This window comes from Heteronotia binoei, chromosome 13 (genome assembly GCF_032191835.1).
Source record: "Heteronotia binoei isolate CCM8104 ecotype False Entrance Well chromosome 13, APGP_CSIRO_Hbin_v1, whole genome shotgun sequence".
NCBI lineage: Eukaryota > Metazoa > Chordata > Lepidosauria > Squamata > Gekkonidae > Heteronotia > Heteronotia binoei.
The window spans coordinates 3,855,457-3,867,933 of NC_083235.1; the positions used below are offsets into that span (position 1 = coordinate 3,855,457).

The 12,477-nt window shown below is 52.6% G+C and overlaps 1 protein-coding gene across 1 annotated transcript; it reads right to left on the minus strand.

Annotated features, from left to right (window-relative positions):
• Nucleotides 1-332: 332 nt before the first annotated feature.
• Nucleotides 333-8,236, minus strand: ALKBH7 (alkB homolog 7). The gene is made up of 4 exons (XM_060253238.1): nt 8,069-8,236; nt 3,612-3,785; nt 2,195-2,319; nt 333-771 (listed from the first exon to the last, which is right to left on the minus strand). The coding sequence occupies exons 1-4, from the start codon at nt 8,234-8,236 to the stop codon at nt 642-644; spliced, it is 597 nt and encodes a 198-aa protein (XP_060109221.1). The 3' UTR covers nt 333-641.
• Nucleotides 8,237-12,477: the final 4,241 nt, after the last annotated feature.

Below are 12,477 nucleotides of genomic sequence, written 5' to 3' on the forward strand. Positions count from 1 at the left end.
TCAGAAGCCTTCAAGGCAGAAGCCCTACCCACCCAATCAGAAGCCTTCAAGCCACAAGTCCCACCCACCCACTCCAATGGCCAATCAGAAGCCTTCAAGGCAGAAGCCCCGCCCACCCAATGGCCAATCAGAAGCTTTCAAGACCGCTCACTTTCTACAAACATCTGGCAGACACCGGGAAAGAGGTCAGCATGCGTCACAGAGCCCCCGGCCACGAGGTTGGGGACCCCCGGGGCAAGGCCTATGCCAAACTAACCTTCTCCATTGACAAAGGCTCCCCATGTTTTGGCATGCGCCTATTTTATGCCCGGCCACTGCAAGACACACCCACGAAAGAAGCAAAGAGCTTTTATTTCCTGAGATCAACAATATTTCCCCCAAGTGCAATCAGGCCTATTTCTCTCCACTCTTAGCAGGTTCTCCCCCCCACACAACTGCCCCTGCTGGTCATTTCTTAAGAGTGAACAGGATCCAAAACAGCTCCTGAGATCTGGAACCTCTTCCATGAACCGCAGAGCAGACTTTGTCTCAGCTGCACAGCATGGGGGGGGGGGGGGGGTAGCCATTTCAGGCCCACTCCATTCAGGTAAGAACATGACGTTCCAGACGGGACGAGCCATCAGTCTCTGCAGTTCCCAGTTCTACGATGACGGCAGAGGAAGGTTCCGGCAGATGATGGCGATCCTTCGTTCTCGAGGGACCTTCTGGCCGTCAAAAAAGGACTCCTCATCTTTCAGGATCTCGTGGGTGAATTCATAGCGAGCCGGTCCCCTTCACCCAAAGAAGAAATCACACAAAATATCCACATGAAGCTGGCTCTGCCACTGAGCCAGGGTCTCAGGCCAAGGTCTTTCCCATCACCTCCTGCCTGGTTCTTCTAACTGGAGATGCCGGGGATTGAACCTGGGACCTTCTGCATGCAAAGCAGAGGCTCTGCCACTGAGCCAGGGTCTCAGGTCAGGGTCTTTCCCATCACCTCCTGCCTGTTCCTTTTAACTGGAGATGCTGGGGATTGAACCTGGGACCTTCTGCATGCCAAGCAGAGGCTCTTCCACTGAGCCAGGGACTTGGGTCAAGGTACTTCCCATCCCCTCCTGCCTGGTCCTTTCAACTGGCGATGCCGGCGATTGAACCTGGGACCTTCTGCATGCCAAGCAGAGACTTACCAAGTGGCAGAGCCTCTGCTTGGCAGGCAGAAGGTCCCAGATTCAATCTTCAGCATCTCCAGTTAGAAGAACCAGGCAGGAGGTGATGGGAAAGACCTTGACCTGAGACCCTGGGTCAGTGGCAGAGTCTCTGCTTGGCGTGCAGAAGGTCCCAGGTTCAATCCCCGGCATCTCCAACTAAAAAGGGTCCAGGCAAATAGGTGTGAAAACCCACAGCTGGAGACCCTGGAGAGCTGCTGCCAGTCTGAGTAGACAAGACTGATTTGGGAAGGGACAGTGGCTCAGTGGCAGAGCATCTGCTTGGTAAGGAGCAGGTCCCAGGTTCAATCCCCAGCATCTCCAATAAAAAGGGTCCAGGCAAAGAGGTGTGAATAACCTCAGCTTGAGACCCTGGAGAGCCATGAATGGGGCTGTGGCTCAGTGGTAGAGCATCTGCTGGGTAAGCAGAAGGTCCCAGGTTCAATCCCCGGCATCTCCAACTCAAAAGGGTCCAGGCAAATAGGTGTGAAAAACTTCAGCCTGAGACCTTGGAGAGCCGCTTCCAGTCTAAGTAGACAATACCGACTTTGATGGACCAAGGGTCTGATTCAGTATAAGGCAGCTTCATATGTTCATAGGTTGGTGCTAATAAACAAAAGCCCTGACGCATTTAGCTATAAACTCCATACTCTATTCGCAAAACTCACCACCTCCCTTGGATGAGGGATCTTTTCCTGATGCCCCTTCCAGAGGGCCCTCCTTCTCCGTCTGCAACTCTCTAGACAGAGAACCACCCTGCCTCCCTCTCCAGGAAAGAACACACCCTGTCTGGGCTTGGCCATTTTATGCTCTCCTCCCGGATCCCACACCTCTCTGGGCCAGTTTCCCTCCAAAACCTTGCCACCCAATCAGAGGAACAGAGGGGATCCTGGGAAATGTAGGCTTTGCCCAGTAACTCCTAGGCAGGCTTCCCTGGGGCCTGCAAGCCTCACTAGGCCCAGGATGCTGGACTAGATGGGCCCTGGGACTGGTCCAACTAGGCTATTTACCTGAGGATGTAGAGGGAGCGACGCTCCAAGAGCAGATCCAACCGGTCCTGCGGATTCTGCTCACTGACTAGGCGCATCACGCTCGAGGAAAGAAGGGAGAGGCCAGCGATGGTGCAGCCACAGAACTAGCAGGAGGGAATCAAAAAGAAATTACAACAGATCCCAAGGGTAGGAATGGCCATTTTCCAAAGTCTGGTTTGCTTCCATTACAGGCTGCAGCCAAGCCCTGGCCACTGCCGCTCCTTTAACATTCCCACAACCAGATCTTTCCTGGGGGATGACTCTTGCATGTCCACCAAGAAGTCATCCAGAACATCAGAAGAGCCCTGCTGGGTCAGACCAGGGAAGGTCCATCTAGTCCAGCCTCCTGTCTCACACAAGGGCCAACCAGTTCCTCTGAGGGCCTACAACAGGGCAGAGAGGCCGAGGCCTTCCCCTGAGAAGAACCTCAGGAGAGCCCTGCTGGATCAGACCAGGGAGGGTCCATCTAGTCCAGCCTCCTGTCTCACACAGGGGCCAGCCAGTTCCTCTGGAGGGCCAGCAACAGGGCAGAGAGGCCAAGGCCTTCCCCAGAAAAGAACACCGGAAGAGCCCTGCTGGGTCAGACAAGGGAGGGTCCATCTAGTCCAGCCTCCTGTCTCACACAGTGACCAGCCAGGTCCTCTGGAAGGCCAACAACAGGGCAGAGAGGCCGAGGCCTTCTCCTGAGAAGAACATCAGAAGAGCCCTGCTGGATCAGACCAGGGAGGGTCCATCCAGTCCAGCCTCCTGTCTCACACAGTGGCCAGCCAGTTCCTCTGGAGGGCCAACAACAGGGCAGAGAGGCCGAGGCCTTCCCCTGAGAAGAACATCAGAAGAGCCCTGCTGGGTCACACCAGGGAGGATCCATCTAGTCCAGCTTCCTGTCTCACACAGTGGCCACCCAGTTCCTCTGGAGGGCCAACAACAGGGCAGAGAGGCCGAGGCCTTCCCCTGAGAAGAACCTCAGGAGAGCCCTGCTGGATCAGACCAGGGAGGGTCCATCTAATTCAGCCTCCTGTCTCACACAGTGGCCAGCCAGTTCCTCTGGAGGGCCAACAGCAGGGCAGAGAGGCTGAGGCCTTCCCCTGAGAAGGACATCAGAAGAGCCCTGCTGGATCAGACTACTGAGGGTCCATCTAGTCCAGCCTCCTGTCTCACACAGGGACCAGCCAGTTCCTCTGGAGGGCCAACAACAGGGCAGAGAGGCTGAGGCCTTCCCCTGAGAAGAACCTCAGAAGAGCCCTGCTGGATCCGACCAGTGAGGGTCCCTCTAGTCCAACCTCCTGTCTCACACAGGGGCCAACCAGTTCTTCTGGAGGGTCAACAACAGGACATCCCACCCCCCACGGCTGCAGAACAAAACGAAAGGTGTGTTTCACCTTCATGCGCTGGTTACCTTGATGCTGTCTATGTGGGGCTTTATGTAGCCTGTTTTATCCAAATCCAGAACATGAACCTGGGCGAGCTGCGGCACTTGCGGAGGAAACGCCACGTCCCGGACCCTTTGCAAGATCTCCTGATTCTCCTGGCTCCAGTGCAATTTTTCCGTCTCACGGTATCTGTGAATTGCCTGCAACAGAGAGAAGAGAAATATATGATGAACGGCCTAGGGAAGGGAGGGAAGAGGAAGAAGAAGATATTGGATTTATATCCCGCCCTCCACTCCGAAGAGTCTCAGAACGGCTCACAATCTCCTTCACCTTCCTCCCCCACAACAGACACCCTGTGAGGTGGGTGGGGCTAAGAGGGCTCTCACAGCAGCTGCCCTTTCAAAGACAACTCTGCCAGAGCTATGGCTGACCCAAGGCCATTCCAGCAGGTGCAAGTGGAGGAGTGGGGAATCAAACCCGGTTCTCCCAGATAAGAGAGCTCTGGCTGACCCAAGGCCATTCCAGCAGCTGCAAGTGGAGGAGTGGGGAATCAAACCCGGTTCTCCCAGATAAGAGAGCTCTGGCTGACCCAAGGCCATTCCAGCGGGTGCAAGTGGAGGAGGGGGGAATCAAACCCGGTTCTCCCAGATAAGAGTCTGCGCACTTAACCACTACACCAAACTGTCTCTCTTTCAGCTCCCCAGGATGGAAAAGCTACTCTGCTCAACTGAAGATGATGACATTGGATTTATACCCCGCCTGACACTTTGTTTTAAAAGTTTTATTGGTTTTCTAAAAAGCTGAGGGGGGTGGGTAAGAGGGAATAGGAAGTTGTAGTTACAAATATACTCTAATCTGCATGTAATATACTTTCTTAGAATACATATTATTATCTCTTAACATTAAATCATCAGCATCAAGATAACGTGTGTTGATACATTTATGTTGTAAGTCTCCTTGTTGAAGGATCTACTTAAGCTAACATTTCCAATAAAAAGGATATTGTAATAAAGGATCCAGGGGAAAGGAGCTATAAATTCACACCAAAGAATCTTAAGAGTCTTGAGTATCTAGCCAGGTATATCGTTTCACCCAGTTTTTTCTTGCTTCTTCCTTAGATTTCCCAGCCAACAACTGGGAAAAATAGGCCAGCTCAGCCGTTTCCAGAATTTCCCCCACCAAGTCCATTCTCGTGGGGATGTCCTGAAGCTTCCACCCACCTTACACTTTGATTGCATCTCGCAATCCACGCTCGGTTCTTGCATGGAAGGAAGGGCGCCTCCAGGGCGATAAACCCCTCGCCGGTAAAGCCCCACGGATCAGAGGTGGGGAAACTCTGGGCATCTCCCAGCCGACCTAGATTCGCCTGCAAAATCCACTCGCCGCCCCCCCTGTGGGCTCCCCAGCTGCTCGGGCAGGAGCTTCCATTCCCTTGACAGGCAAGCGGGATGTATGCCAAGGTCTGCCAGTGCCGGTGTTCTCTGGCCCCCTCCTCCCCCCAGCCCCGAAACAGGTGCATGCACTAGGGTTGCCAAGTCCAAGAAATATCTGGGCCAGGGGTGGCCACCAAGAAGTCATCCAGAACATCAGAAGAGCCCTGCTGGATCAGACCAGGGAGGGTCCATCTAGTCCAGCCTCCTGTCTCACACAGGAGCCAACCAGTTCCTCTGGAGGTCCAGCAACAGGGCAGAGAGGCTGAGGCCTTCCCCTGAGAAGAACATCAGAAGAGCCCTGCTGGATCAGACCAGCGAGGGTCCATCTGGTTCAGCCTCCTATCTCACACAGTGGCCAACCAGTTCCTCTGGAGGTCCAGCAACAGGGCAGAGAGGCTGAGGCCTTCCCCTGAGAAGAACATCAGAAGAGCCCTGCTGCATCAGACCAGGGAGGGTCCATCTAGTCCAGCCTCCTGTCTCACACAGGAGCCAACCAGTTCCTCTGGAGGGCCAACAACAGGGCAGAGAGGCTGAGGCCTTCCCCTGAGAAGAACATCGGAAGAGCCCTGCTGGATCAGACCAGGGAGGGTCCATTTAGTCCAGCCTCCTGTCTCACACAGTGGCCAACCAGTTCCTCTGGAGGGCCAACAACAGGGCAGAGAGGCCAAGGCCTTCCCCTGAGAAGAACATCAGAGAGCCCTGCTGGGTCAGACCAGGGAGGGTCCCTCTAGTCCAGCATCCTGCCTCACACAGGAGCCAACCAGTTCCTCTGGAGGGCCAACAACAGGGCAGAGAGGCTGAGGCCTTCCCCTGAGAAGAACATCGGAAGAGCCCTGCTGGATCAGACCAGGGAGGGTCCATTTAGTCCAGCCTCCTGTCTCACACAGTGGCCAGCCAGTTCCTCTGGAGGGCCAACAACAGGGCAGAGAGGCTGAGGCCTTCCCCTGAGAAGAACATCGGAAGAGTCCTGCTGGATCAGACCAGGGAGGGTCCATCTAGTCCAGCCTCCTGTCTCACACAGGAGCCAACCAGTTCCTCTGGAGGGCCAACAACTGGGCAGAGAGGCTGAGGCCTTCCCCTGAGAAGAACATCGGAAGAGCCCTGCTGGGTCAGACCAGGGAGGGTCCATCTAGTCCAGCCTCCTGTCTCACACACAGGCCAGCCACATTTGGCTCTTTCACACATATTGTGTGGCTCTTGAAGCGCCCACTGCCCCATCGGCCAGCTTGGAGAAGGCATTTGTCTCTTGAAATCACTTCTCCAAGCCAAGCCAGCTGGCTGCTTGGAGAATGCATTTAAAGTTAAAGTTGCTTTCTTTTCACCACTTCCTCCCCACCTCTTCCTCCCTTCCTTTTGGCTCTCAGACATTCACGTCTTGCAGCTCTCAAACATTTATTCTATGTTAGGAAAAAATCTGTATATGAGTAAGATCTGAAATTCTGGAAATGTAGCACTGAGTACGATCGTATGAAATTGTTGGTTTTAATTAGATGATTTTAAGGGAATCTTAAGGAAATTGTATAATGTTGTAGATTATTGTTTTATTATGTAATCTTTGTATTTTATATTATGTTGTGAGCCGCCCTGAGCCTGCTTCGGCGGGGGGGGGGGGGAGGGTATAAATTAAATATTATTATTATTATGTTTATTCTTACATTAAGCAAGTTTGGTCACGCCTAATCTGGGGACTTTGGGGGTGGAGCCAGGAGCAAGGGTGTGACAAGCATGATTGAACTCAAAGGGAGTTCCGGCCATCACATTTAAAGGGACCGCACCCCTTTTAAATGCCTTCCCTCCATTGGAAAGAATGAAGGTTAGGGGCACCTTCTTTGGGACTCATTGAATTTTGTGCCTCTGCCTCAACAAACAGCCCCCCACCAAGCCCCAGATACCTGCAGATCAATTCTCCATTATGCCCTATGGGAATCAGTCTCCCTAGGGAATAATGGAGTGCCCAGCAGACATTTCTCTCCCCTCTCCCCGCTTTCTGATGACCCTGAAGCGGGGGAAGGGCCTCCAAACCCGGGGATCCCCTGCCCCCACCTGGGGATTGGTAGCCCTAGTTGCCAAGTCCAATTCAAGGAATATCTGGGGACTTTGGGGGTGGAGCCAGGAGACCTTGGGGGTGGAGCCAGGAGCAAGGGTGTGACAAGCTCAATTCAGCTCCAAAGGGAGTTCGGGCCATCACATTCAAAGGGACTGCACACCTTTTAAATCCTTTCCCTCCTTTGGAAATAATGCAGGATAGGGGCACCTTCTTTGGGGACTCATAGAAATGGACCCCTTGATCCAATCTTTTTGAAACTTGGAGGGTCTTTTGAGGAGAGCCATTGGATGCTATGCTGCAAATTGAGTGCTTCTAGGTCAAATAATCCCAGAGCCCCAGATAGCTGCAGATCAATTTTCTATTATACTCTAGAAATCCTTAAGGAATCATAGAGTGTCCAGCAGACATTTCCCTCCCCCTTGCTTTCTGGTGACCCTGAAGCGGGGGGAGGGCCAAACTGGGGGATCCCCTGCCCCCACCTGGGGATTGGCAACTCTAATTGCCAAGTCCAATTCAAGAAATATCTGGGGACTTTGGGGTGAAGCCAGAAGACATTGGGGGCGGAGCCAGGAGCAAGGTTGCGACCAGCATCATTGTTCTTCCGGCCATTGCACTGAAAGGGAACCGCACACCTTTGGAACGCCTTCCCTCCTTTGGAAATAATGAAGGACAGGGGCACCGTCTTTGGGGACTCCTAGAAATGGACCCCTCAATCCGATCTTTTTGAAACTTGGAGGACGTTTTGAGGAGAGGCACTGGATGCTATGCTGAGAATTTGGGGCCTCTACCTCAACAAACAGCCTCCCCCCCACCCGAGCCCCAGATAGCTGCAGATCAATTCTCCATTACACCCTCCGTAGGGAATCATGGAGTGCCCAGCAGACCCTGAAGCAGGGGGAGGGCTTCCAAACCGGGGGATCCCCCGCCCCCACCTGGGGACTGGCAACCCTAGCATGCACCCCCGCCTGACCCGACCCGCGTCTCGTGGGAACGCGTGACCCACCCCGTCCCAGTGCTGATCCTGGTAGGGCCGGCGGCGCAAATGGGGCTCCACCTCGCCGGCCAGCAGCGCCTCCTCGCCCTCGCCCACGAAGCCCCGCAGCACCGCCAAGCCCGCCGCCTCCAGCCGCCGCCGCAGCAGCCCCGCAGCCCCAGCCGGGCTCCGCTGCATGGCCACCCTCCCGAGGCATGCCGGGACCGCCCGCCTCCTTTGCATAGCCCCGCCCTCTTTGCATAGCCCCGCCCACCATTGCGCGGCTGCGCCCATGCCTGGCCCGGGGAGGGGGAGGAGCAGCAGCAGACTCCGCTCGCCTCCCCGTCCGGACGCTAGGTGGCGGCAGAGGGCAGTCGGGAAGCGCTTGGGTTGGGAAGGGAAACTGATGGGGGAAGGGAGAGAGAGCTGGAAAGAAAGCAACTTTAACTTGAAATGCCTCCCCCCCCCCTCCACCGCGAGCGGCTGGAGAAGCGATTGAAAGAGACAAATGTCTTCTCCAAGCCAGCCGATGGGATGGGGGGCAAAGAGAAATGCTCACGCTTCGGTGGCTAAATTTCGATTCATCAACTTTTGTGTTACCCATAGGGTTGCCAAGTCCAATTCAAGAAATATCTGGGGACTTTGGGGGTGGAGCCAGGAGACATTAGGGGCGAAGCCAGGAGCAAGGGTGTGACAAGCATAAATGAACTCCAAGGGAGTTCTGGCCATCACATTTAAAGGGACGGCACACCTTTTCAATTCCTTCCTTCCATAGGAAATAATGAAGGATAGGGGCACCTTCTTTTGGGGCTCATAGAACTGGACCCCCTGGTCCAATCTTTTTGAAACTTGGAGGGTATTTTGGGGAGAGGCACTAGGTGCTATACTAGAAATTTGGTGCATCTACCCCCCAAAACAGCCCCCCCCCTGCAGAGCCCCAGATACCTGTGGATCAATTCTCCATGATTTTCTATGGGAATAAATCTCCATAGGGAATAATAGCGTTCCCAGCAGACATTTCCCTCCCCTCCCCCTGCTTTCTGACGACTCTGAAGCGGGGGGAGGGTCTCCAAACTGGGGGATCCCCTGCCCCCACCTGGGGATTGGCAACCCTAGTTACCCAAAGATTCCAAATGAACTGCCATTTCATGTTTCCCCCTCATTAAAAAAAACAAACTACTAGAAGTTTGCTGCCAACATCCCCGCTCCCCCGCTACTGAAGTGTCCATTAAATGAATCAGGTTTTCTTTTTTTAATCATAAACTGCCGTCTTAGAACTATCCTGTTGAGTGGGTGTTGGTGTTTGTAACAATAACGTTATTTTCATAATGTATGATCGAAGGTTAGCACGCTTCTCTGCGGTGCTGTTAACAGTTAACACTGCCTACCAGATCTGTACGGCTCTGCTCAGCTCTGTATGGCTTTGCTCACTGTGCTGGATTCCTCGTCTGATGAAGAGTGCTTAAGAGCACACGAAAGCTGATGTTCTAAATAAAAATTGGTCGGTCTTAAAGGTGAAACTTGACTCCTGCTTTGTTCAACTGCTTCAGACCAACACGGCTGCCCGCTTGGATCTATCTCGTTCTAATTAAGGAATAAACAGTAAAGGATGTAAAAAAAGAGAGAGAAATGCTCACCAATTTTATAACAATGGCAGTTAGGAGAAAAGGAGGTTGAGGGGGGACAAGACCTGAGTTTGATCCGGGCGGAAGCTGGGTTCAGGTCACCGGCTCCAGGTTGACTCAGCCTTCCATCCTTCCAAGGTCGGTCAAATGGGGGGAAAGCTTGCTGGGGGGAAAGCTTAGATGACTGGGGAAAGCAATGGCAAACCACCCCGTAAAAAGTCTGCCGTGAAAACGTTGTGAAAGCAACCTCACCCCAGAATCGGAAACGACTGGTGCTTGCACGGGGGACCTTTCCTTGACCTTTACCACTTAAAGGGCAGGAAGAGGAAAGGATTCACAGTCATCGATTTAAATTAAGGGCAGGAAGGCATCAGCTGGATATTAAGGAAAAACTTTTTTACAGGCAGAGTTGTTCAGCAGTGGAGTGGAATCAGCTCCCCGGGAAGGTGTTGAGCTCCCCCTCCCTGGCAGTCTTGAAGCAGCAGGACAAACCCGGCTGATCCTACATTGAGCAGGGGGTTGGACTAGATGGCCTCTGGGGCACCTTCCAGCTCTAGGATTCTGTAAGTTACGATCACTTCTCCCCACTCTGCATCACCTCAAGTTAGCCTAAAGGGAATGATATTTTGTACATACTTGCTCTGGCCTGGATGGTCCAGGCTTTTAGATTCTAACCTAGACTATGCCCTCATGTATAACCACAGCTATCGTGGCCAAAGAAGCTGAGTTTAAGGGCTCTGGTGATGTAGGAAGAAAGGGCTGTCCAATCATAGCGAATTCATGGTAGCCCCTGCAGGGTTTTAAGCCCCTGCAGGAATCATAGAATCCTACAGCTGAAAGGGACCTCCAGGGTCATCTAGTCCAACCCCCTGCACAATGCAGGAAACTTACAAACACCTCTCCCTAAATTCACAGGATCTTCATTGCTGTCCGATGGCCATCTAGCCTCTGTTGAAAAACCTCCAAGGAAGGAGAACCCACCACCTCCCGAGGAAGCCTGTTCCACCTAGGTACCGCTCTAAACTCACAAATACCTCCCCCTAAATTCAGAGGATCATCATTGCTGTCTGATGGCCATCTAGCCTCTGCTGAAAAATCCCCAAGGAAGGAGAGCCCACCACCTCCCAAGGAGGAAGCCTGTTCCACTGAGGAACTGCTCTAAACTCACAAATACCTCCCCCTAAAATCACAGGATCCTCATTGCTGTCAGATGGCCATCTAGCCTGTTTCAAAACCTCCAAGGAAGGAGAACCCACCACCACCCGAGGAAGCCTGTTCCACTGAAGTACCGCTCTAAACTCACAAATACCTCCCCCTAAATTCAGAGGATCGTCATTGCTGTCAGATGGCCATCCAGCCTCTGTTGAAAAACCTCCAAAGGAGAGCCCACCACCTCCTAAGAAGGAAGCCTGTTTCACTGAGGAACTGCTCTAACGGTCAGGAAGTTCTTCATAATGTTGAGCCAGAAACTCTTTTGATTTAATTTCAACCTGTGGTTCTGGTCTGACCTTCTGGGGCCACAGAAAACACAGGAGATTGTGGGCTCTCCTTCCTTGGAGGTTTTTCAACAGAGGCTGGATGGCCATCTGACAGCGATGAAGATCCTGTGAATTTAGGGGGAGGCGTTTGTGAGTTTCCTGCATTGTGCAGGGGGTTGGACTAGATGACCCTGGAGGTCCCTTCCAACCCTATGAGTCTATGATTCTAAGACAAGGGACATTGTTTTACTGTCTATTGATTGATCCAAGTGGGCAGCCGTGTTGGTCTGAAGCAGTTGAACAAAGCAGGAGTCAAGGTGCACCTTTAAGACCAACCATTTTTTATTCAGAACGTCAGCTTTCGTGTTCTCTTAAGCACACTTCATCAGACGAGGTCTATTGATTGACTGTTGCAGTGGAATTGTTGGTTTTAACTGTTTGACGTGTCGGAATCTGCCCAGAGCCCATTATGGGAATGGGTGGAATATAAATTCACAGAAATAAATAATTCCAAGGTGGTTTGCCCTTGCCTGCCTCTGCATAGCAACCCTTGACTTCTTTGGTGGTCTCCCATCTAAGGAATAACCCGGGCCAACCCTGCTTAGCTTCAGAGATCGGACGATATTGGGCCACCCCAGTCAGGGAAAGAGACAAACAGAGCTGGGTTTGCCATTTCCTGTCTCTGTATAGCAACCTCAGGCTTTCTTGGTGGTCTCTCATCCAGGAATAACCAGGCTGTCGTTGCCTAGCTTCCGAGAACTGGAAAGATCAAGCTATCTTGATTTTATACTATCTGACGTTCAGTATATTATGATGCGCCCAACTGAGCCACCCAATTGTACGGTTTGCTTTTATTGCTTTTAATTGTTTTGCTGTTCTAAAAGGTTGTTATCCGCCCTGAGCGCACGTGGCAAACGGCAGAATATAAATGATTTAAACTAGATAAATAAAAACCAATCCTGGGCCATCCAGGCGAGAGCAAATAAGAACATAAGAGAAGCCATGTTGGATCAGGCCAACGGCCCATCAAGTCCAACACTCTGTGTCACACAGTGGCAAAAAATTTTATACACACACATACACTGTGGCTAATAGCCACTGATGGACCTGTCCTCCATATTTTTATCTAAACCCCTCTTGAAGGTGGCTATACTTGTGGCCGCCACCACCTCCTGTGGCAGTGACTTCTGGTCCACAGTAGTTCGGAAAACCACATTTTCTAGCACAGCCCTCTCCCCCCCCCCTTGGAACAGGTTATTAACCAGGCCGTGATGCCAAAATGTAAGGTCCCGCGCACAATGCAAACCCTTCCCCAAGTCAGATCAGGGACCACACA